Below are 26,941 nucleotides of genomic sequence, written 5' to 3' on the forward strand. Positions count from 1 at the left end.
TTTGATCAAAAATACAGTCAAACAGTAATATTGTGACATATTACAATTTAAAATACAAGCTTTTGCAATAGACTTAATCCATTTTAATACAGAAAAATATGTTTGTTAAGGCCCATTCATACCAAGGATCATAATTATAAAGTTTTATTAATCAGTCTAATACAAATATAGGTAATTCCACATCACATCAACTATAAAGATAACGCAGAGGAACGATATTGCTGGAATAACTTTCGAAACGATTTTTTTAGGTGATGAACGATACAAATATTGACAGCCAATCAGAAACCTGGCTACTTCAAAGAAGTCAAGCATTTAAAAGTAGCGCAAAACTGCATAAGCTGTTACAATAAACAGAACGTTATCATGGATTGGTGTGGACTCTAAAATAGTTATCGTTGAAGTTAAATTTATAGTTATCAGTCTTGGTGTGAACAGGCCTTTAGACTTAATGCAAGTTTCACATAAAGTGACAAGCACACAAACAGCTTTCTATAATAAAAACATAATTGCCAAATAAACTCTCATCTGCTCATTTCTTAACTGACAAAGCAGGACACTTCCTAATGGTTTGTCTCAGAAATACCATGATCATACTTTTCTTTACTCATAAATTGTGTAAATACCGATTCTGTATAACCTGGTATATATATGTGATATTTATGAACCGCATCACTGACTTCCTTTCAACTGCACATCCCTTTTATTGGCTCTGTGTGTCTCTGGCAAAACTCCCATCGTGCTTTTGTGTGTCTGATTGGCAGGAAAACCATTGCAGGAGGATTAAGATCTTAGGAGACTGTTATTACTGTGTGTCTGGCCTGACCCAGCCCAAAACGGACCACGCTCACTGCTGTGTGGAGATGGGTCTGGACATGATCGACACCATCACGTGAGTCAGTGTTTGTGGCTAAATCTCATTTCGTTTTAACATCAGTCACTTGAGCCAACCAGCAGGACCATCATCTGACAGGCTGTATTTGAAAGCTATAGTGATTTTGTGTGGGAATGTGTGTGTGCGTGTGCGTGAATGTGAGAGACCTGCAGCTCCTCTATATTCATTTCTCTGCTCTGAATTCTAAGCCGGCTTTCGCTGCTGAAGTCTCATATCACCTCACACAGGTGATAGAATATGCACACACACACACACACACACACACACACACACACACACACACACACACACACACACACACATGCATGCACGGACAAAAACTCTCGCAGAAACACATATCTCTCGCTCTCACACACACACTTTCGATCTCACATTAGTGTAGATATCTTGCTTTGTGCTGGTAGCAAACAGAAAAGAAATTCCTCCTGCCAAAGCCCCCTCTCTCTCTTCAATCATCAGATCCGGCATTATAGTGAGGGGTGAGGAGAGAATAAGAAGCTTTAAAAAAAGGGGGAAAAACCAGACTCTAGTTTTCTAGATGGAAATATAGCATTCAGGGTTCCCACGCTTTTCACCAATTATTTTCTAGGATCTTTTCTATTGTTTGCAATGTTTTTTGTTATGGTGATTATTAGGGGTGTAGGCTACACAGAAGCCACGGTTCAGTATGTACCTAGGTTTTGGGGTCACTGGTCAATATGAGTTCGGTACGACAGAAAAAAACAACATATCCACAATGGTAGGTTTCTTTTCGTTTATTTTGAGCAGACAGTGGTGTAAATTACAGACTCCTTTAGTGTATAAAGCACTAATCAGTAAACAGAATGCACTCTTGCATTGGTCATATTTTTTTGTGATAAGTGATTTGGTCACAGTCAGCTGCAAAACTGAAAAGCATCTCTTTTGTTGCGTAAAAGTACAAAATAAATGAAAAATAAAACTTGTGCAGAGATTTGAAGACTAGAGACTTTTTTTTCTGCCCAGCTCTGGTGATTGGCACATCTGGATGATGTCGTCTGCCCACTACCCACCTCATTATAACAGCGGAAACAGCTGAAAAATACTCTGTCATTTATAGTCATGCAGCTAAGAGTAAGACATCATTCGAAACTGTAAAGGGTCTATTTTTATTTGTGTACACTCACAATAAAAACAAAACATTGTGCTTTTGTAAAATAAAGAAAACAAAGAGGATGCCGCTTTCTGCCCTCCCAGTTTCCATTCCATGAAGTTAGTGGAGCGTGTCCCAAAAATAAATCGAAATGCAGTGTATTGGCCACTAGCAAGTTCTTGCATGTCATCTGAAAGCTTTTGGGATGGTGCGTAGATCACAAGGGGGTAATCCACCAGCCGGAAACTGAAGTCTCCCCGGGCGCCGCCATTGGCTAACAAGCCTTCACCTGCTGTTAGCATTCCATTGACTCCCATTCATTTTTGCGTCACTTTGACAGTGAATAACTTTACATCTGAGACGTTTAAAGACTCCATTTATCCATTATTTATTTCTAAAGAAACACGACAATGTATAAAATGCTCCATTACCTTGTATCTTACGTTGTGGCCCCGTAGAATGTATTTGTAAAAATAGGCTAACGATTGCATCATAACACGCGACTCTCTGTCGCATAGAAGAGAAATGACCGTAAAGACAGATGTAGAAGCTCACACGCAATCGGGGGACGTGGAGGCATAAAGTCAAGGGAGAAGCCCATAGAGTGTCATAAAGTTGCTCCTGCTGCTAGCTCATGAACAGCTAATACTCACGCTCTCCGGCTCTGCAAGATTCAGAAGGGAATGATTCAGATTCCTATTGGCACCGCTACTAGAAGACGTACAACTGTCAGTCAGGTTGCTCACGTCACATCTACGTCGTCAAGCTCAGTTTGAGCATGCGCAGTGCGCTTGGCAATCAGGAAGTGAGTGCTTCTATTTGACTTCACTTTTCTCCGTTGAAGCCTATGGGGTCGCTGTGTCCATTTCTTTTACTGTCTATGGTAGATCATCTCTTCTTCTTCTTCTTTTTCTGTTGTGGAGGTTAGCTAACAGCGTTGCATTACCTCGCACCCCCTTCTGGATTGGAGTGTGGATTGCTGTGACGACTGATACAAATACATGTATCGTTACACGCCAGTGATTTCAGTACATGAGGATTTATAATCAATTTAAAGGTGACCTATAATTCAAAATTGAATTTACCTTGATATAGTCAAATAACAGGAGTTCAGTGCATGGACATGACATAGAGTGAATCTCAAACTGGACTGTTTTCGCGTTCTCATTTAATTCACGTTTATGAAAAACACCCCTGAAAAACGGTCGGTTCTCCACACAATACCGACTGTGACGCAATAGTCGGGATCATTAATATGTACGCCTCCAAATATTTGCATAATGCCAGCCCTCAATGCCAGGCGGAACTGCGCAGCCGAAGCATGGCAGTTGCTCAGTGTGGATGTACACATGAACACAAAAGTATTTTTTAGTTCCTTCATCTGAGCCTCTGAAGAAACAATGGGTTAATTTTATTTTCTCTGGAAATTTCCAAACATTTCACCGACTGTTTCCTCAACTTGGGCCAATACAGAGCTGGCCTCGGATTGAGCTACCAAGCAACACTTTCTGATGTGTAATTGTTCAAGTTCAGACAGGTAATCTTTCTCTCAAAATCGTTCAATACTGTTTATGCATCAGTAAGTCAAGCCAGTGACTAAAATATCAACCTCACATCGTTTCTTTTAGTAGGATGAAAATAATCGTATTTAAATTGTGAACAAATTATATACAGAAAGCGATCAAAGAACAATCTTTCCACACAGCGCGAGTTTATCTGGACACTTGCCAAACTCGTTATGAAATCAATGACGCACGTTACTGCACAACAAAGCTCTTACTGTATTTACATCATCGTGTTTGCATTGGTGAAAGCATTAGAGAGAGTGCAGAAACTGCTTTGCAATGATAAGATCTTCATTCTCGCGATCAACACACTGTCATCTGCTCAATGCTCATCACGGCAACATTTTATGTGATGGGAATAGATCTAAATACTTTAAAAACATTTCACGATTCGTTAATCTCGATAGCTGTTATAGTAAAAACGTATAATAGCAGTAGTAAAAGTATTCGGGAGAGAGTTTCACATGTAATGCGTTGCTATTTCATATGCAAGCATGTCAGCCAATCACAGCAGAGGCCGTGGTTACACTGAATCCCACAGCAGACACGCCCCTTCAAACAGAGTGTTCAAATCAGAGGCTAAAAGCAGGCTAGGAAAAATGCCATTTATTTCTAAATTATGATTATTTTTTATCTAAAAAACATACTAACATTATAAGGGTAACCCAGGAAACATTATAAAATAATATAAAAAAAAACATTCTAGGGCACCTTTAATATCTATTTATTATAGATCTTATCGTGAATGATTTATACATGCATATGTTTTATTATTATTATTATTATTATTATTATTATTTATTTACTATAACTGATGGATAGAACCAAGTCCCATCTTTTTGTCCTTTTGGATAATCCATTTCGCTCAGATGTACAGTACGTCACTATAAGGAAGAAAAGTTATTTGGCTTCTTCTGTTTCATCGCAACTTTAAAAAACATTAGATTCAGGTTAATCTTTTGATTTGAGTCAAAAGTTTTACTAAAGTAATTTTCAGCCAATAAGATATTTTACAGCAGATTATAACTAAAAGTTTACTATTTCCATTACTTTCCTAGTTTCCAGGTCTGGTAATCCCAATTGTACAATTCCCTAATATATCTGCATTTTTGTTGTTTTATTACCCTATTAAATAACACCGACTTAATTAGTCATGGGTATCAAATGTGCCTGCGGCTATTTCTTCAATTGCATCTGTAACCAAAAACATTTGCTCTTTTGTGACGTTTCATCCACACCAGTAAGTGTCAGTATAAAGACCACTAATGTATTAAAAATGCCAAACTTAAACAGAATGTACCTTTTTGCGAATATGTGTGTAATCAGGTCTGTTGCGGAAGCGACCGAGGTGAACCTGAACATGCGTGTGGGTTTGCACACGGGCCGCGTGCTGTGCGGGGTTCTGGGGCTCCGAAAGTGGCAGTATGATGTCTGGTCCAATGACGTCACACTGGCCAACATGATGGAGGCAGGAGGACTGCCTGGGTCAGTCCCACACCACATTCATCATAATCAGATATTAAACCATCATACAACATGTAACGTGGAATATCATTCCTAAATGAGCAGAAAGGTGATAGTGTGATCATTTGCCCTTCCCTCAACAGGAAGGTTCATATCACCAAGGCAACACTGGAATGTCTAAATGGAGATTACGAGGTGGAGCCGGGCCTCGGCCACGAGAGACACGCTTTCCTCAGCAAACACGCCATCGAGACTTTCTTCATCGTACCCTCACACAGACGCAAGGTACAAACACATCATCATTATCTACATTGTAGACAACATGAATAAACTCTTGTAAAGCATTTTACTTCTCTAAGGTGGTGTTTTTCTTGATAATACAAACTGTACTGTAAATAACGTAAGAGGGAAAGTCTTGGTTACTGATGTAAGCTTCGTTCCCTGATGAGAGAACTGAGACTTTATTTCCAAGTCTGACAAATGGGGTCTCACTTAGGAGACCCAATCAGCTCTGAGCTCCTAGAAAAGCAGGCAATGGAACCCGGAGTGCCAAATGATACGCTGGGTCCCCCGCGAGAAGGACCCGCGCCATCACCCGACAGCTCGACAGCACACGGCATGCTAGAGGAGTGGGAGGTCCTTGGGGACTGGCCCAGCGAAAGCGCTTCCACGGTAACCCTCAAGTTCTCCCAAAGTGTTAACCAGGTTCAATGCTCTACCTTGAGCAGAGGCAGTGGGCTGGCTATCAGCAGATGGGACTCACGAAGAATGAGTCTCCACAAAGAAGGAGAGTCGCGACTGCAATGCTGACGCCACAATCTCAGCATGCTCGCGGCTCAGACATGTGAGATAGCGATCGTGGCTGTCGGATGAGGACAGGAAATGAATGCATCAAGAAACACACAGACGGAAAGGCATCTTTCAAAAGACGTTCGCCCCGCCGTGCTTGATCTTTTAAGGAAGCTTCTTTTGCGCCGAAGCACCAAGCGGGAATCGCTGCACTTATAACTGTGCACTGGCTCTAAGGCGAAACGCCACTGAATGCGCTTTCTCTCCAGCAAGAGAGATCTCCTCTTGTTTGCAAGCTCTTTTAGATCAGAAAACGCTCTTTTTGAGGCAATCGAAAGAGAGTGTATGTACATGGTATGTACATGGGGAACTGGACTGTAAAATAAAGTGCTACAGAGCAAAGATACAAATAAAATAGTGCTTTTCAGGTTTTTCAGGTAGTTTTCAGGTACAGAAATTGAAGTAAACTGCATATAATCTTCACCGTAGAAATTAAATAAAGATCAATCATTATTAATGTTACAAAAGCAATTCAGTCAAGAGCAGTGAGTTATTTCCTTGTCTTTTGTTGTTTGATTAACATTAAAAACACAGACAGCAGAAATATTAGGCTGCTGTCACTTTATGACAATGCACAGATCCAAAATACTGACAGTGTACACATGCGTTGTCTTTCTCGACTGTTTACGTTCACTTAAGACATTACCTATATGTTACTCGACAAGGAAGGCATGTTTGTGTGAATTTGTCCGTTCAATTGCAAGACATGAAAGAGAACTAAATATTTGCGCGCTGTCTGAGGCACGGCTTCCTGTCTGTGCGCTTTGGATGAGTGCGCACACAAATCCTCTCACAGCGAGTCCAAGTTATCTTTCAAACGGAACCCCTAAAGGGACCTTGTGAAGAAAAAAAATATGAGATGGGAGGGAAAATTATTTGCTTTTGCGTTCTCTCGAAAATGTTTTGCGTCCCCCCAAAAAAACGTTGCGTTTGCTCGCAAAATGTTTGCATTCCCCCAAAAAACTTTGCGTTCACTCTCAAAGAACACAAAAGTTTAGCGAGCGAACGAAAATGTTTTGTGAGCGAATGCAAAGTTTCTAGGGAGAATGCAAGAGAAAAGAGAGAATGCAAAAGCATTGACATTATTTTGTCACTAACCTCTTACAATAACAAAGGCATAGGTTGATGACGCAAAGCATTAAGCGGAAATTATGGATCTTGTCATCAAGCTGATGGATCTAATAATGTTTATGGATGAGTGAATACATTGATGTTTTTAACATGACTGTGGTATGAAGCAGGGCGAGACTGCTAATGAGAGACCGATATCAGCGGCACATGCGAATCCCGCGGATATAAAGTAATAAGGACAATTAATTCTACCGAACTACACGCAAGTGCTTTATTACTACTCACACAGGTCAGTTTATTAGACGAATGAAACTTGTGAGGTAACACAGTGTTGTTTCACTTGGTCTAACAGTTACACTATCACACTAAACCGGATTTGAGTGTGTTTAATGTTATTCTATGTGTTAGTTTGTTGGCGGTATGAGACTAGCAGTAAGCTAGATCAACATTAGAATAACATACAGATCATATTCTAACATTTTTGGCTATTGCCACAAATATACCCGAGTGACTTGTGACTGGTTTCGTGGTCCAGGGTCACATATGCACAATCAAAAGCCTTACACACATCCTAATCCATCTGGAGTTCAAAAGGATTCATATCACTTTTTAAGTCACTTCTTTTTTTCAGACGACAATTACTGCAGCCATTTTCACACATTCAGTTAATCTTTTCTCTTTCCTCATTCCACATTTCTTCCCACCCCCTTCCTCTCTTCCTCCCTCTTCCTCCCTCTCCCTCTCTCTCTCTCTCTCTCTCTCTCTCTCTCTGCAGATTTTTCCTGGTCTGATCCTATCAGACATAAAGCCAGCGAAAAGGATGAAGTTTAAGACAGTCTGTTACCTGCTGGTGCAGCTCATGCACTGCAGAAAGATGTTCAAGGCTGAGATCCCTTTCTCCAACGTCATGACCTGTGAGGATGATGACAAGGTGCGTGATAACAGCATATGTCCATCTTAATTTTATATATTGTGGAACCAGGAGGGCCAGAAGCAGTGGCAGCTGCCCACTTTTTCTCATCAACCAAACTTAATAGACTGATATTAGACAGTTTTATAGTCACAACATCCAATAGTCTGAAGTTTTAACATCTGATATTATTTCAAAGAGTTAAAAGTAACTATTTAAAGAATATATATTATAAGAAAGATGTCGAACATCTACCCACTGATCCCTGCACCGACACCAGCAAAATGAATGAAAATGATTCTTAGTCATAGAAATGACTAGGTATGGAGATTGACTGAAGTAATATCTATTTATGGAGATATTTATCACAATGAGTGCATGTACAACAAAATGCTGATGACTGCAAAAGTAATCTCTATATTTAAACCAATGAAAGAAGGAATGAAAAGAAAACCTTTGAAATCAACTTTGAAAATGCATAATACAGCATTTTAGTCTGAAAACACTTTCTGTTTTTAATACAATGTTGTCGTGTAAACAGCCTAAAATAGGTGTTTGTAATGCTTATAAAAAATGAAAAACTACAGCAAAATGTCAAATATATTTTAAGTCAAGTCTGGTCTGATATTAAATCGCAAACCTGAGTAGTACACCCTGCCGGTCTTAAGTGTATCTCCACAAGAACCTTATTTACGAAGGTTTGGCTCATAAATATATTGATAACCTAATTATTAATCATGAGCTAAGACATCACAGTGTTATGATGTAATGACCAGCCAGTCAGTGAAAACTTGTTCCGGATCTGCTTTGTGTGCAGTCCTCCAATACTTGCAAAGCCAAAATCCCAAAATGACCCTAAATCACCTTTTACACCCACACAAATCACATTCACTCTCACACTCTTTTAATCCAGTCCACTCTCTAATGCCACTCCTTCAGATGTGTGGATGATTGCACACAGATCCAATCACCACTGCAGATTTACTGTTCTCATCGTGTGTGTGTGTGTGTGTGTGTGTGTGTGTGTGTGTCACCTGTGTGTGTGTTTTGACTTGTATCAGTGCATAATTAAACATCTTATCACCATTGCATGTGTGAAAAAATATGCTGAGATGTGTTGAATACCCATCTGTCACCATGTTATGTAGATTTGTGTCTAAATGAGTTTAAAAGTATGTCAGTTTGCGGTTCTTTCTTTACCTAATAATTATAAAGTGATAGTTCATTGAAAATCTTCCCTTTGCTTAACTGGAATCTGCTATACTGGAATTGAACTGAATTGTCCCTGGGTTTCCAGAGACGGGCGTTGCGAACAGCTTCTGAGAAGCTGCGCGATCGGACGTCATTTTCGGCGGGCCAGGTGCAGAACTCTCCTGGGACCAGAGTGAACCGTTACATTGGTCGAATGCTAGAAGCACGACAGACGGAGTCCGAGACGGCAGACCTCAACTATATTACCCTTACATACAAGAGCAGAGAGAGAGAGCAGAGAGTGAGTACACACAGCTGCATAATGGATAGATATGTAGGTGTGAGCAGTATAGCTGTTACATGGGAGGGTTTGAACCTCTTAAAATGGAATGATTTTTTAAATTAGGTGTCTAAGCTAAAATAACATCATATTATATTGTCACGTTTTTGTTATAGCTGCTGGCTAAATAAGTAATCACAATAAAACCACACTGAAAAAAGTCAAAAGTTTAATTTATTTTTTGTGTTTTATAAATGTATTAATTACAATGTTACCTTTTACAGTTTTGCAGCAATTTTGTTTTTATTTTTTCTTTGTTTTGTATAATACTATTTAAATAGCTGAAAATAAAATGATTTAATTTAATACTAAACGTACCCCACTATTGGTTACCATGTGTTCAAGGAACTTAATCAAAAGCTTTTTTTTATATATATATATATATATATATATATATATTTTTTTTATCCAAGACTATAAGGAAAATTACCATTCAAAAGTTTGGCTATCTTATGCACACCAAAACTGCATTTATTTGATCAAAAACACAGTAAAAACAGCAATATTGTTTGAAATATTATTACACTTGGAAATAACTGTTTTCTATTTAAATATATTTAAAAATGTAATTTATTCCTGTGATGGCAAAGCTGAATTTTCACATCAATGTCAGATGGTTCTTCAGAAATAATGTCTGATCATGTGCTGATTTGCTGCTAAAGAAACGTTTCTTATTATCATCAATGTTGAAAGCAGTTATGTTGCTTTTTGACCATTATACATTTAACAGAAAGTTCAAAAGTACAGCATTTATTTGAAACCGAAATCTTTTGCTACATTAAAATGTCTTTACAGTCACTTTTGATCAATTCAATGCAATTCAATTGTATTCTTTTTTTTTTTAATTCGCACCGACCCCAAACTTTTAAATGCATGTCTGTTTCTAATAGACTTTAAAAACCATGTGAAATATTCACTGGAGTGAAAAGTGTGACAACATGCCCCAGCGTCCCAAACACAGCGTTAACCGATCCAGGGCATTTGGCAGTAGTGACATGGCGAAATGCGAGAGAGATGGAGTGAAGAATTTCGCCGCATCCCCCGCATTGTGCTTCGTGACTCCATGTCTCCTCTCACTTTCAACATCCTCTCTCCCCCTCATCTCTCCCCCTCCTCCTCCTTTCTCACTGGCTCTCTCCATTGCTCTGTTCTCTATTCCTTAGACGCCTGCCCACCCATAGAATGGGGGCAACAGTAATGATTTGGGAAAATCTGTCAGACTCACGACATATATTCTCTCTCACACACACACTCTCGAGCGCGGTGGCTTTCCCTGCTCTCTCTGGGGGTATAATGACATTGCATCTGTCTCTTGTGAAGAGGGGGATGCTGGCTTTATACTCTAATGAAGCTGACGCTCAAAGCAGTGTGTTGCATTGATCTCTCGCAGGCTGCGCTGGAATGGTACAAATACAAGTTTGCTTGTGACACCTACAAGAGATACAACAAAACATGTTTACATGAACACACACGCGGCTGTTTCTTCAACTTTCAGCACTTTTATGTATTGATTTTTGTCAAAATGAAATAATTGAAATTTAATACGTTATTAAAATTGTCCCGGGAACTTTTTACCACGTCTTCGTCATTTGTTTTTGCTACTTTTAAAATGCCTTTTATATCGTAAATAATTGTGATTTATTCAGGGGGGGTTTTCATGTCCCAGACTTTTAATCTTAAAACAATCTTTCAAACAATATTACATTTTAAAACTAATGAAATAAATTTATGTATATTTAAGAATCTATTGTTTGATAAATGGCACAGCCAACAATGTTGCCCCTCTATAAATCTTTGTTAAATTTAGATATGTGAAGAAAACAGATAGATATAGATAAAAAAAAAAACTGAATATTTGTATTGTCATTTTCAATCCAGCTGTAATTTTGTTAATGTTTCTAAAAATATATATTTAATTGTGTGGAAATATGATTTAATTGTGTGTGTTTGGGATACATGAAATCAAAATTAGCCTTAGAAAGACAAGAAAGTCACCATTTTATTTAAAACAATTAATTTCATCGTCATTTCCATCACAAAATGAATGGTGATTTTTAATGAGGTTGAAATGACATTTGTGCATTTAAAACATTGTTTAAATGACTTTATTTTCTAACACTCAACAGGGCTAAAAGTGCAGATGCAGTAGTTGAGGAAACACATTTACACACATGTACACATGTAATTTCTACGATCTATCAAATTGTCTCTGTCTCTCTCTGTCACACAGTATCAGCAAGTGTATGACGAGGCCTTCATCAGTGCGGTGCTCATCTCGCTTGTCCTCACTTCATTTTTTGCAGTGGTCTATTTTCTCATCATTCCTCAGTATGTAATTGACACATACACACAATACCTGACACGACAACATAACACACCTTTGCTTTATTTGCCAGACACACTAAATTGAATACACATTTTACATGCTCAGGTCACTGCATCACACAACACACATGCATATAAAATGTGGGAAACCCCTCTCTTTCCCTCTATCTCTCTTGCTGCAGAGGTCTTCTGGTTGTGATTCTTCTGGTTCTCTGTTTGTGTTTCCACATGGCAAGTGTGATGTATCTTCACATCACTCATGTACAGGTAACACACACACACACACACACACACACACTTTAGCTATCTAAATGGGGACATTCCATAGACTTAATGGTATTTATACTGTACATACTGTATATTAAATCTCCTTACACTAACCCTACCCATCACAGAAAACTTTCTGCATTTTTATATTTTTAAAAAACCTTTAATTACTTTATTTGTATACTAGATTTACAAATGAGGATGTCCCTGAAGGGAGGTTTTTGGAGATTTTGTCAGGTTTTGGTCACTTTTGGGTCCAAATTTGTCCCCAAAATATAGTTAAGTAGGTACACACACACACACACACACACACACACACAGACCTCGACTCCCTAGCATAACCTAACAAGCTTCCAGAACACGCTACAAATACCTTAGCATCCACCCACAGCCACCACTGTCATTTTCTTCAGAAAAATGTAAAACTCTAGTTGTTGTGTTTTGCTCAGCATGTTTGCTGATTCCTCTCTCCTGTCTTTGTCTGTCTGTCTTCTCAGTGCTCTCCTGACTGTCTCACCCTGCAGATCAGAACAGTTCTGTGTGGGTTTCTGGTTCTGCTGATGTACTCCGTGACCCAGGGGTGTGTGGTGAGTGTGTGTGTAGAGTAGAAGAGAGAATGACTGAGGGTCTTGCTTATCACAAGTCAACCCGCTAAAATATTTTGCATCAGTGTCATAACACTTTAATTGAAGCCTGAATGTAGGCTATAATTTTAAATAAAACAATATTTTAAACATTATAATAACATTCCTTATGTATTAAAGTCACAATATGTACGATTTTGGGATTCAAATATCCAAAAACCACTAGAACAATATTATATATTTGGTTGTACTTTATCTCAAATGTTTACAACAATGTTTAAATCCAGAGAAATCAGCAATTTCAACCAGTGTAACGGCCGGTGCCATTGCGTCGCCTGTCAATGACGCATATCCGCATAACCCTCGATTTCCGTAGAAACCATAGAAACAACAAAGACGCTTTAATATATTATGTGTTTTATTAGACAGGAGAGCAACTGTTTGGATACCTTTCTCGACAGAAAATTACTCAGTGTTTATCTTGTTGTTTAAATCCCTTGTTTTCTTGATTTACCTCGAGTAACATGTTTGTACAGTTTAAGCCTCAGTGTCAAGTGGCTAACATAGCATAATCAGAAAAGGTTTATTTATAGTAACAGTAATAGCATTTTCTCCACCATACAATACATTAAAAAAAAAATTAATTACATGCCATTTAGCAACACAAGTCATCCAGCTTTTATTAAGCTAAGTGACGTGAAGGCCAAGTATGGCAACCTTTAATCAGAATTTGTCCTCTGCATTTAACCCATCTAAATTAGTGCACACACATTAGGAGCAGTGAGTACACACACACACACACACACACTGAGCAGTGGGCAGCCATTCACTGCGGTGCCTGGGAGCGATTGATATTCTAATATGATATTCTAATATCAATCTAACTGCAATGTGCAATAAGTGTCTCATACCAGCCACTGAGTAACGTTAACATAACTTTCAACACAATTTTAGTATGATTGTTTTGACGAAGTAAAACAGCGCTGCGTTACCCCACAATTTTAATTGGCCAGATAAAGTGACCTGTATGAGTAGTAATTCAGCACTTGCGGCTGTTTTATTAGAATAAAATAAAATAATGTGAATTTAAGTGATCAAACGTAACAGTAACAAAAGTTCAAGTTCAGGGAAGAAGGAGGCGGACGTTAAACGTAACTTTAATCGTAAAAAGTGGTCAACTGCAGCATATAAGCATAATAAAACAGCAAGGTAAAACACCTCGGGTCATCTCGGCTCTCTTAATACCACAGTAACGTTAATAAAACTTTAATAAATTAGCTCACCCATGAACATGATTATTGCCCCGTATAGTCCCGTCGGATAGCTTTCCATTGGCTGTGGATGTGAAGACGACACCTCTTATGATTCCACGCTTCAGAGCGTCATCAAACTGCGCCTTTGTTATTGTTTTGAAAAAATTACCTCTAGTGGCAAAACTTACATACTGTGCCTTTATAGCTTAATACATACCTTTGCCCATGAACATGATTATTGCCCCGTATAGTCCCGTCGGATAGCTTTCCATTGGCTGTGGAGGTGAAGACGACACCTCTTATGATTCCACGCTTCACAGCGTCATCAAACTGCGCCTTTGTTATTGTTTTGAAAAAATTACCTCTAGTGGCAAAACTCACATACTGTGCCTTTATAGCTTAATACATAAGAAATGTTTTTATAAAGCTTTAAAATACCCTTTGTAATGCATTTTTATAATTGTTGCAACCGTAATTCGTTGCAACCTAATGAAAGCTTTCTGGAAGTAAAGCTTTCCAAATGAAAGCTATCATTTAACTTCCAAACATGCAACATTTCTTTGTAATGTTCTTGTCTTTGTGCGTTTAACTGTGTATGATTTTCTCAACCTGCACAGGTGGGATGTGTACCGTGGTCACTGGTGGGGAATCCCAATGTCTCCATGGTGACAGTTGTCACAGTGAATGGGACTTCCGACGGCTCCGGGGTGTGCAAATACACTCCGTACATATTTTTATCATGTGTGATGGCGTCGCTATCTGTGGCCCTGTACCTTCGTGTGTCATCACTACCCAAGATCCTCCTGCTTCTCCTTCTCAACATTCTCCACACTGTCGTCATGGAGACCAGCGGTTATAGGAAGGCCATAGGGTGAGTCAAGCTAAACGCAAAGGTTACAGAAATAGATTTCCCAAACTGTTTGCAAGTTGGTGAAAAGATTCTAAAAATGTCAAATAATAACTATTGTAATAGTTACTTAAAATCTCAGCAAGTTAAAGTCAATGTTTTTGGTCAAAAGGCTGAATCCTTGAATTATCTGATAATCTGATGGGTAATTATTCTGTGTGTGTGTTTAGAGGTGGATTCTTTCACACACATGGCTATGACCCGGTTCTGGCAATGCTGTTGTTTTCTGGAGCTCTGGTGCTTCACTGCAGACAGCTGGATCTTAAACTCAGACTGGACTACCTCTGGGCCACCCAGGTGAGTTTATGTGTGAGTGTGTGTGTGTCATATGTTACAGAGAGCTAAAATACTTGGGTACACAAGGAGCAAAATGATGCATAGAACTGTGTAAAATCCGTGTGAAGCTTTGTACACATAAGCTGGGTTTCCATCCAAACGTGAAGCATATCTTTTCAAAGTTCGCAAACAAACAAATGCGAATTAGGTGCGTTTCCATCAAGTTGTTAGAGTGGATGGCGGTGGTATTGGTAACCTAGTAAGTTAACCAACAGTAAATAAATCAGCGAAAAAAGCTGATTACTCACCTGGGTTTAATGTTCGCTACGTCAGAATTTATTGGGCAAATGCGTTTCCATCTCCCATTATTCGCATTAACTGTTTTTTGCACAAGTCAAAAACCACCTTAAGTGAGCATTTAAAAAAAAAAAAATATTAATCTTGTGTCTCTATCATTCGTTACTGATGGGATACTTCAAAATGCACATAAAAACAGTGGGATGGAAACATAGCTACCAAGACTGCAACATTGTGTCGGCCTATCAGGCCCACATCTGGTACACGTAGATTCCACATCCTTTACTCTCTTTGTCCTTACTCTGCTGGTCTAAAACTCAAACCGGTACACACACACACACACACACACACTGGTTTTCATGTTTTATGGGGACTTCCCATAGACATAATGATACAAACTATATATTTATATCCCCTTACACTAACCATCACAGAAAAATTCCTGCATTTTTACAGGTACAAAAAACATCACTTAATATTTATAAGCTGTTTTTCTCATGGGGACCAAAAACAAATTCCCCACAAGGATATTTTGTCCCCATGATGTAGGATTTACCAGGCTTGTGTGTGTGTGTGTGTGTGTGTGTGTGTGTGTGTGTGTGTGTGTGTGTGTGTGTGTGTGTGTGTGTGTGTGTGTGTGTGTGTGTGTGTGTGTGTGTGTGTGTGTGTGTTTTGTTGCATGTTGTGTGGCTCTGTCATGTTACAGAGAGCTAAAATACTTAAGTTCACAATTTATACAATTTAGATGAATTATAATTAATTATATAAATTTATTCCTGGGTTGGCAAAGCTAAATTTTTAAGCATCATTACTCCAGTCTTCAGTGTCACATGATCCTTCAGAAATCATTCTAATATGCCGATCTTTTGCTTATTATTATCAGCTGCTTAATATTTTTGAGGAAACCCTGAAACCGAAAATGAATGACCCCACACCTTTGAATGGCAGTGTATAGGTTTAACAGAAAACACTAAAATATAGTGGAATATCTTGATAAGCATCATCAGCAGTGTGATAGACAAGCTACTGCAACAGTGCCCTCTGGCGGATGCATATTTTCAGACTGTAATTCTAAATGTTTTATCAAAACACTCTCCAGTGACTGTACAGGTATTACAGCTAGTATGAGTATACAGGTAATTGTTAATATTTCTATTTGTGTGTTTCATCCTCAGGCTGCGGAGGAGAGAGATGACATGGAGAGAGTGAAGTTGGACAATAAGAGGATTCTGTTCAACCTGCTGCCTGCACATGTAGCTCAACACTTCCTGCTGTCCAACCCACGAAACATGGTCAGATTTCATTTACAGGTCACAGAGGGTTAAAGGCAACATGCATTGCCATTCCTAGAGTATTTAAAGGGTTAGTAGACCCAAAAATGATCCCATAGTTTACTCACCCTCAAGCCATCCTATAGGTGTATATGATTTTTTTTCTTTCAGCCAAACACAATCAGACTATCAGAGTTAAATTAAAAAAATATCCTGGCTCTTCCAAGCTAAAGAATGGGAGAGAATTGAAGATTTTGAAGCCCAAAAAAGTTAATCCATCCAACATAAAAGAAATCCATACGGCTCCAGGGGGTTAATAAAGGCCTTCTGAAGTGAAGCGATGGGTTTATGTAAGAAAAATATTCATATTTATAACTTTGTAAACTATAATAGGACGTACGCGAGTCAAGTTCCGGCAGAAGAGTGACCATGAATCAGAAATCTGGGGCTTGATTTATCCATGATGATCTGATTCAATAATATTTGGTCAACTGGCTTGATATTATTGTCCAAACATGAAAATTCTGTCATTATTTACTCACCCTCATGTCATTCCCAACATGTATGACGTTCTTTCTTCTGTGGAGCATGACATTTTGAGGAATGTTGGGAACCAAACAACTTCAATTGTATGGAAAAAAAAAAATCTTAAAATATATTTTATATGTTCTTTACAGAAGAAAGAAGGTCATCTTGGTTTGGTCCGACATGAGGGTGAATAAGCACAATAAGACCCGATAAATGTATTAAGAATGTAAACTAGGTCCGTTTCGAATTCATGCGATCCTCAAAATGTACATCTTGGTTGTTGTAATTCCCGGAGTCACCACTTCATGGCAATGTTGTAGTGATCCAGCTGCTAATTAGGTGAGAGGTCAGCGCAGATGCTTTGATGATAGCTTGTGTTTTGATCATGTAATTGAGATAACATTATGATTGTGTATAGTGTAAATGCTCAGCTACTCCATCTGACTCTGTGATCTCACTCACCAGGCTTCATTGTGAGGCCGTATGAACACAATGAATGTGTGATTACAGTCCCGTTATGCAGTTTGTTATGTTTTGTATGTTTGCTGCATGCTCAACACATGCCACTCGCCTCTCTTCCTGTCCAAGATCCTTTCCAAGGAATTGATGCAATCAGACATCCTGAAATCTGTTACAGTTGCTCTGAAGCAAGCATCCTCTCCTGAGCGTGGAATTCTATTGTAAACAGTGGCACGGGGAAGTGAAAATCTTGGACACACAGTATACACAAAAGCACACACAAGATGCAACCATCACTGGAATTATTTCCTTGCATTCTTTCCACGGGCAAATTATTTCCGTTTATTTAAATTTCACTTAACCTAAATTTTTCTCTTTTTTTTACTACAACAAAGGCTTGAAAAAGTGTGCATTTGTAGTGTACAACTGTTCCCTTGAGTCCACTTGTTCTAAATGTTCTAAACTCTAAATTAGTTTTACATGACACATTTTCACCCCTTCTTTGACTTTTATAATAAAAACACTGTTTTGCTTAAGACTTTTAAATTATATCCATTAAAATGCTTGGGGTCAGTAAGTTTTTTAATAAATACTTTTATTCAACAAGGATACTTTGGATTGGTCAAAAGTGACAGTAAAATCACTTATACTTTCAAAAAAGAAATGCTGCTCTTTTGTATTCATTAAAGAATCCTGAAATAATGGTATTAAGCAGCACAACTGTTTTCAACATTGATAGGAATAAGAAATGTTTCTTGAGCAGCAAATCAGCATATTGGAAATGATTTCTGTGGGATCATGTGACACTGAAGACTGGAGTAATGATGCTGAAAATCCAGCTTTGCATCACAGCAATCATTTTAAATAGCAATAATATTTCACAATATTACTGTTTTTACTGTCAAATAATCAAATAAGAGATTTCTTACAAAATCTTTCCCACCCCAAACTTTGAACAGTAATGTAAAATGGCTAACCTCGTATGATTTCAGACTAAAGCATTAACATGACATTTTAAATAGACAAAATATTGCTTTATTCCGACTGGAATCAAACTTTCAAAGTGCATGTAAATGCTAATATTACTTTGTTAAACAAAAATGCACAGTTATCCTAATCTCACAAGAAAAAAGTTTCTTGTTGACATCCATAAGACACCAAATTGTTGCTATGGTTATGACCAAATCATAATTTTGGGAGGGACTCCTGTACTCCATACATTCAGAATGAAAATTAAAGGGAGTCACTTCTGCATTTAAATGCGGTTGTCACTCCCAAAACTTTATAGTGTGTATGTGACTACATAAAGTATAGTAAATTAAACTCTTCTATTTCAGAAGACCAAGAGAAATCTTGTTTTAGCGTATAAACCACTGTGGTGCGGTTGTATCTTTGATTTAAGATGGACAGGTCAATCTGATGTACTCTACCCTTCAATATCGAGAGCAAGTTTTGCTTTGACCAAAGTCAGCTTGTCCAGTTCATGGGTGTCGTGTGTCGTAACTAATGAATGTAAGCTTACCTTCTCTAAGCGCTGTTATATTCCCAGCTCAGCCTAGATCGGTGGTATCGTCCCCTGAGGGTCTCACGTCTTTTTCCTTTCCTGCTCTTTCACTGTTCCAGGACCTGTATTATCAGTCTTACTCTCAGGTGGGCGTCCTGTTCGCCTCCATCCCCAACTTCAATGACTTCTACATTGAGCTGGATGGAAACAACATGGGTGTGGAATGCCTCCGGCTGCTAAACGAGATTATTGCTGACTTTGATGCGGTGAGAATATCTTGTTTCCCAGTTCGAGAAATGTATGTTTTGGCTCAGTGTGTGAATCACCTTAATCCCACTCTAGGCTTCATTTATTTCTCCGTCACACCATCTCTCTCTCTCTCTTTTTCTGTCTGTAGTTGATGGATAAGGAATGCTACAAAGACATTGAGAAGATCAAAACTATTGGCAGTACTTACATGGCTGCGGTCGGACTCGTCCCCACTGAGGAATCTAAGGTACACAAAGTGTGTGTGTGTGTGTGTGTGTGCATACACAGCAAAAATCATTTTCTCAATCAGAATTTTTGCCTTATTTTCCAAGATACAATGACTTGAACTTCAAGACTTGAAGCAAAAAAACCTTGGGAAATTAAGGGAATTTGGCCTTTGTGTTTCCACATCTTTATTCTCCTGTGAAACAAGAAGTCAAAGCGAGACAATTTCATGTTCCCAGTCACCATGCTAAAAAATGTAAATATGAATGGGAATATGCTTCAGAGATATTTTACTCATAAAATATTTTAGGGTTGTGGCCAACGTGTTTTGGGCAAAAACATGTATTTCATAATGTTATTTACTTTCAATTTAAAATTTTTTACTTCAATGAAAAGTTAGATTTTTGTGAATTTTTTGAATGAAAGATCAAACAATGCAGATTTATTTTTACAGCCATCTTTGGGGGTGCCAATAATTTTGACCACAACTGAATATATCAGATATTTTTTTCAGGATCCTTTGATGAATTGAAAGTTCAAAAGAACAGCATTTATTAGAAATATATAATGTGTTTACTATCACCTTCGATCAATTTGCTTTTACTGACCCCAAACTCATAGTTTGAATTTTTCCTTCAGAATTTGGTGAGTTTTACACTTAAAAGAAGGAAAACATTTTTGTTTAATGATTTATTAAAATAGTTATATTTTCTGAAAATTTTGCTTCATAAGTAAATCTATCTTGTTTAAGGATGTTATATATTTTTTTACATAAAAACAACACACATTAATCAAATCTTTTCTTCCAGTGTATGCGCCTATGTGGGCATCATGAGTCTGGGCCCTGGTGTGTGTGTGTGTGTGCACACTTATGTGTTTGGGTGTGTGTTTAAGTGTGCATGTAAGATCTTGAAAAGTGAGAGCATCAAGAGAGAACTTGTGTGTGTGTGCGTTTGAGCTAATCTCAGATTGTATTTGCATTTGGACATGAAAGGTGAATATCTTGTTATGCTACCAGTCAAACCTGCCACTGCTTTGAAAGCAAAACTAACATCAAGTGCAAACACACATGCATTTGTTTTTCTATCACAGTGGAGACTTTCCATTGACTTTGACAGCTATTTTTATACTGAGCTAATGATATTTTCTCCGAACCCTAAAGCTAACATAAACACACAGCTCCCATTAATTAAAGGAATAGTTCACCCAAAAATGAAAATTCTGTCCCACCAAACATGTATTCCACAAAAGAAGACATTTTGAAGAATGCTTGTAACCAAACAGTTTTAGTGTCCATCGACTTCCACTGTATGGACAAAAACAAACAAACAAATACTGAGACATTTCTCAAAATATTGTCTTTTAAGTTCCACAGAAAAAAGAAAGTCATACAGGTTCGGAACGAGATGAGGGTGAGTTAAATGTTGATGTAATTTTTGGGTGAACTTTCCCTTTAAATCTCAGATTGCTGATGTAATGTTTCACCGCAGTCAGATGACATGACATGATCAGAATGACATGATATAAAAAGTAAAGTTCGGTCATCATGTCACTCTAAACCTGTAGGATGGAGAACATAAACCTCCATGGAACACAAAGGATGAAGCTAAAAATGTCCAAGTTTCTCTTTTCCATAAACCAAAAATCCCATTCGCACATCCTCATATTCAAACTTTTATGAAACACACCGGTCAAAATTTTGAGAAAACAGCAACTTAAATATCTCTCTGTTTCGAACACAAAGCTATCATATGACTTCAGAAAAGTTGGAAGGAAGCAAGTACTATTATTAACTACTTGTATGCTTTTGTATCCATTTTGGATCTTGATAGCTCCTGGTCACTAAATACTTTTATTGTTTGGAAGAAAAAAAAAAAGAGTAGCATGAACATTCTGCTACACATCCTCTTCTTTGTTGATAAAAGTAAATAACATCACACAGGTGAGTAGATGATGACCGAACTTTAATTTTTTGGGGTCAAATATTCCCATATTCTGGTTAGAAAATCACCTGACACACTCTCTGTCTTATAAGGAGTGTATAGAGGTGTCAGTATATGAATAATGTGTGTCTGTTTGCTCTCTGTTCTCCCTCAACAGGTAAAGAAGTCCATTTCTGCACACCTGTGCACAGTGGCTGATTTTGCCATCGAGATGTTTGACGTCCTGGATGCGATCAACTACCAGTCCTACAACGACTTTGTGCTTCGAGTTGGTGAGTGATCTTGTTAGAGCGAGGTGTCAGCCATGTGTTTGTGTGAGTTAGTGTGCGTAAATGAGTGTGTTTTTGTGTATGAGTAGAGGAAATACGTCAGTAAGTGTACACATTGTGCCGGACATCCCACATCCAGAAGGATGTCCTGAGTGTAACCTATTTTGTAGGGAACATGTAACAAACACATAATTGCACTAATGCACAAAAATGAACCCTCTACACTACATACACACTTCAACTTTCTTGTCATGAATTTACACAAGACGCACCTCTTGTTGGTAAGGAGATTTTTTCACACCCAGACAGCAGAAGTTTAACACGGGGAGCTGCTCGGAAAAGCATACCTGCTACAAATCATTTTTAATGAGAAGGGCAGAACGATTTTTTAAGCAGCCCGACAAGGCGCATTTGCAAAATATAAAATTGCATTTATGAGAAGTAATTTAGCAAAATACTAATAATGTAGTAAGATATTTTCTGCTGATATAACCAAGGCCACATGGTCAGTAAAAAAAAAAAAAAAAAAATTGTATAAACATTACTGCTGCAAAAGGTTTTTGGGTCAGTATGTTTATTTTGAAATAGATTAATACTTTTTTTTAAGGTTAAGTTACATTTTTAAGTTAAATATGATTACTGATTGATTTGATTCATTGATCAGGCATTAACGTGGGTCCAGTGGTTGCTGGAGTGATTGGGGCTCGCAGGCCTCAGTACGACATCTGGGGAAACACAGTCAACGTCGCCAGTAGAATGGACAGCACTGGAGTTCAGGGCAAAATACAGGTAACACACTGTGACTTAGTGTACTTCAAGTTCATTTTATTAAGTATACTTAAAGTATACTTCAAAATATACTTGAACTTTACTTAAGTAAGAAGTATACTAATATTAAAGGGTTAGTTCACCCTAAAAAGTAACTAATGACAGAATTTTTCATTTTTGGGGGAACTAACGTACAATGTACTAGTAGTATACTTGTAAGTGTAGTGTACTATTTCAGTACTACTTGGGACTATTTTAGGCCACTTATTAGTCTATAAAAGTATACTTGAAGTGTAACAGTAGTAAACTTTGAGTACACAAGTTTACAACTGTGTTTTTCGTTTGTACTGCAACTACTACAAGTGAACTTACTGATAGTTTACTGGTCAAATACTTGTACAAAATGTTTAGTTTATGAAAGTACACTTTGAAGTTTACTCTCAGTAAACCACTAATTTAGTAGTTTTATACTGCAAGTATACTTATATGTTTTCTTTAATATATCTATTATATATTGTTTTTGCACTTTAAGCATACTACTATGTTCTTATTTTGGTATTATTTTTGTATACTTTAAATATACCTTTAACTGTTCTTTAACTCTTTCCCCGCCAGTGTTTTGCTGCTAGCCAGCACCAACATTTTTGATCATTTAAAACTTGCCTACAAAATATTTTGTTGAGTATCTGAACATGCAATTTATCAAAAGAAAGAACAAAGCCTCTGCTTTTAAACAAACAAACAACAACAACAAAACCATTTATTCTAGCTTAATGCATTCGTTTTTTTATCAACACTTGAATGTGTGCACGTTTTTTTGTTAAAAACTTAGTCCGGAACGGATTCAGAACGATGATTAAAACACAGATGGAGTAGATCGAGTCCATCAACACCCCTAATGCTTGCACAGTCCTATAGCTCGTCCTGGCTCAACATTTTATTTGGTCACTTTAGGCAGTTTTGATTTATATGCTGTTTAATGTTTGATGATCGCGTTATTTTACATTTGCATAAGCAATGCTTCTATCGCTTGTCTCTGCTTCTTCGCCTGTGTTTTGATCCAGAGATTCTGCACTCTTTCAGAAGATGCGTAATAGCACCCTCTACTGTATAACAGAGAAAACATGGATTGCCGGAAAATTACGTCAGGAAGCATTGTGTCATAAATGACAGAAAATTACGTCAATGGCGGGGAAAGAGTTAAGTAGATCTGAAGTAAATTCCTATGTACACTGCCAGTGGACTACACAAAAATGTACATACTCAGAATTAGGAACATATCTGTTTTCTTTATAAATCAATGTTTCAAACAATATCATTTATAAGACTATGGGGGGAAAAGTATTTAATAGGCTAATCAATAAAAAGAGTAACCACCTACAAGCCAAGTATACTTAGAATACTTAATTATACTTTTATATATCTTGATCAAAAGATTGAGTACAAGTATATGCCAAATATACTTTTCTGTCAGTATACAGTAGGTCAAGGATACTTAGGTGTAATTTTAACTCTATTTCTGAGAAGTACATAAAAAGAAGACTAAAAGTATACTTTCTTATTTTTTATTTGAAAAGAAGTACACTAATAACATACTTGAGTAAACTTCTTTTTTGTAAAGGTAAACTAGCACGCCACTCCAAACACATCTGACTTTATTTGCTTCTACATTCCCAGGTGACAGAGGATGTCTTCCGCCTACTCTCCGGTTATTATCACTTCCTGTGTCGCGGCCAGGTCAGCGTGAAGGGCAAAGGTCAAATGCTCACCTACTTTCTGGAGGGCCGAACCCCGCAAGGCATGAACCCCAAGCGATCCAAGAATCCAGAGCGTGGTTTGAGCCCCTGCATAAGGACCAAGCTGGGGTCCGCGCCCGCTGTCAGCAGTTACGGTGTGAAAAGTCTCACAGTAGGGCACATTAGCACCCCAAATAACAGCATTCTGTACCTGCCCTCCGTATCCGTCGATGTAGAGATGGAGGTGTGATCGCAAGTAGACGGGTTCGACGGTGATCAATCGATGCATTAGTAAATCAGAGGCAGGGAGGGAAACCGAACACAAGTGGGATGAAGAACACGGAGAGACGAGACAGTTTTGCACAGAGGAGAGAAACATTCAAACGTGCCAAACTGAGAAAGGCCCTGCCCCTTCACGCAAGTACATAATAAGCATGTATGTCTTTACGTGTGCACGTATGCGTGTGTTTTATTGAGTCTTCCCCAGACCAACAGGATATCAGGGTCTCCTACATGGGAGCATGCGATCTACTGCAAAGGCAGCTTCACACCAGCCGTGGAGACACGTACCCAGCGTGTGTGTGTGTGTTTGTTTGTGTGTGAGTGTGTGTGTGTGTTATCTTGCACCTGAAAATGTCAAGAGATGCCACGGTGATGAATATTTTTAACACGTGAGTGGTGAGGACCAAAAGTTCCGATTCAAAACAGCGCTGTATTTTGTACGTAACTGTCGGGCGACGAAGGGAGAAACCTCAAACACGTGTTGGCGTTTTTCAAAACAGACAAAGGAAAAAATACGGTTCCTCATATTGAGATTTGCTTTGAATAAATTGTTTACATGAAGAACACGTCACGGGTTTACAGACTTGATAGCAAAGTTATTCCCAGCTCTCCGATTTTCAGGCACACGTCTGCAGTTGCAGAGAGAGAGAGAGAGAGAGAGAGAGAGAGAAAGAGAGAGACGGATCGGCAGAAATACTAAACAACCGCAGTGAATCAGAGACTGCAATGATTTACTAGCGAATGCTAACGCTATGATGTCTTGTAATCATTTACAGAAAGTCGGTCGAGTCTGTGACGTGGGTAAATGTTTAACTTTGCGTGGGTTGAATCAGCACAGTTTTCCTGTATGTGATGTGTGTACGCACTTGGGCAAAACATCTGTATGCATTTGCTGCTGCCCTTTGCCCTCTGGGATATCCTTTCCAGTAATAACATGACTACAGATCCAACGTGAATTATAATAAGCGTCAAGGACACAAAATATCGTTACAATTGCTTCACTGCTTGAGAAGCCAGCCCAATCGAAGCTGTGTCGTTGTAATATTCACAAAAAAACAACCAAATTGGCTTACAGTATGAGATAAAATGGCTTAATATACAGTACATCTATTTTACATCTATTTTGTCTGTGTTTTTTCTTAGTGGCACTTAGCTTTCAGATTCTCCTATCAACGGTAGCATCTCTCACTGTGCTTGCGGAATGATCTTTAACACGCGGTCGAACATGCATGATATTTTAGTGCTGGATGTGTCATGTGCTCTGTAGGTCTTAGGTTAAACATCTGGATTATAGTTCATCTACTGTATTTCAGAGCATGCAAACCTGCTCTCGGTTTCGAAAGCCTCACGAGTCTCATTTCATACGAGTTAAGAAATATCTTTTGATTTACTTTATGTGCTATTACTGTATCTTTGATAGATTTCCCATGATGCCTAGGGAATGGCTTCAAGCATGCCGTTCTGCATGTCCCACTCAGCATGCCGTAATTCTGTCACGTCGCTCTATTTGATAACTGATTTGTGTATCTAATGCATGCCTACTGCAAAAACAAACCAAGGGTGAAAAGTGTCGAAGATATGTTGCGAAACATGCTTTAGTAGCACTGCATGAGCCCAGAATAATGGCCTTGATGAAACGAAGCATCTTTTTTCTTTTTCTTTTTCTTTTTTAAATCCTAATCTTTTTCTGACGGTGTATCCGCTTACCTGTTTCATGCGTGGTGCTGTGGGGAAAGCTTTCTGGGAGTTTTGTAGCATTGGCGCCTTTTCGAGCTCTTAAAGTGACTGCCTTTTTATCCAGGGTCTGTAAGAAAAAGTGTATTTCTTTGAATATGTGCCAACACACACGGTTACCAACATATCAAACTTGTTCCTTTATAGCACAACTTTGCGACTTTGTGTGCATTCGGTTCCGTTTCAAACTGTACTCTCATATGGACTGATCGAACCACGTGGCGTGGGGCTTAAATTAATACAGACTCGCAAAATGGGCTATTCCTTTATTTCTACGTTTCATTCATGTTAAGCTACGTATTCAGGAATGCTTTCTCTGATTATACTTTTCGCCGCATTTAGCCTCATTAACCATATACAGAATTTTGCATATTTAATAATGTGAAGTAAGGAGCTGTCTATTCGAATTCCATATTTGTAGATTTTTGTTTTTTATTTAATGAATATAAATGCAGAATGCCAAAATGCTTAATGTATCACTGAATATTTCAGATTCTATGATCCAACAAATGTAGCCAAACAGCTAAATGGTTCTATTTGATATGGCTTAATATGATTATTTTGACTACAGTGGCCTAACTTACTGATGTTATGAACATTAATGACATATTAACTTTAATAATGCATAAAGTGTGCACAGTAAAACCATAAAGTAGATTTTCATGTCG

General features: G+C 38.1%; 1 protein-coding gene across 1 annotated transcript in view; it reads left to right on the plus strand.

Moving 5' to 3' along the window:
* Positions 1–26,204, plus strand: part of adcy1a (adenylate cyclase 1a) — a 46,855-nt gene extending 20,651 nt beyond the window's left edge. The window contains exons 5-20 of the mRNA XM_056262807.1: positions 765–892; positions 4,898–5,056; positions 5,179–5,320; positions 7,731–7,886; positions 9,163–9,357; positions 11,627–11,724; positions 11,904–11,988; positions 12,486–12,575; positions 14,443–14,696; positions 14,903–15,029; positions 16,481–16,597; positions 19,187–19,333; positions 19,465–19,563; positions 21,642–21,756; positions 22,418–22,542; positions 24,199–26,204. Of these exons, the coding sequence (XP_056118782.1) occupies positions 765–892; positions 4,898–5,056; positions 5,179–5,320; positions 7,731–7,886; positions 9,163–9,357; positions 11,627–11,724; positions 11,904–11,988; positions 12,486–12,575; positions 14,443–14,696; positions 14,903–15,029; positions 16,481–16,597; positions 19,187–19,333; positions 19,465–19,563; positions 21,642–21,756; positions 22,418–22,542; positions 24,199–24,507 (2,346 nt within the window). The 3' untranslated portion in view covers positions 24,508–26,204. The remainder of the gene's footprint in view (positions 1–764; positions 893–4,897; positions 5,057–5,178; positions 5,321–7,730; positions 7,887–9,162; positions 9,358–11,626; positions 11,725–11,903; positions 11,989–12,485; positions 12,576–14,442; positions 14,697–14,902; positions 15,030–16,480; positions 16,598–19,186; positions 19,334–19,464; positions 19,564–21,641; positions 21,757–22,417; positions 22,543–24,198) is intronic.
* The last annotated feature ends 737 nt before the right edge of the window (positions 26,205–26,941 follow it).

Source organism: Rhinichthys klamathensis, unplaced genomic scaffold, assembly GCF_029890125.1.
Source record: "Rhinichthys klamathensis goyatoka isolate OS25496 unplaced genomic scaffold, OSU_Roscu_1.1 h1tg000196l_1, whole genome shotgun sequence".
NCBI classification, from domain to species: domain Eukaryota; kingdom Metazoa; phylum Chordata; class Actinopteri; order Cypriniformes; family Leuciscidae; genus Rhinichthys; species Rhinichthys klamathensis.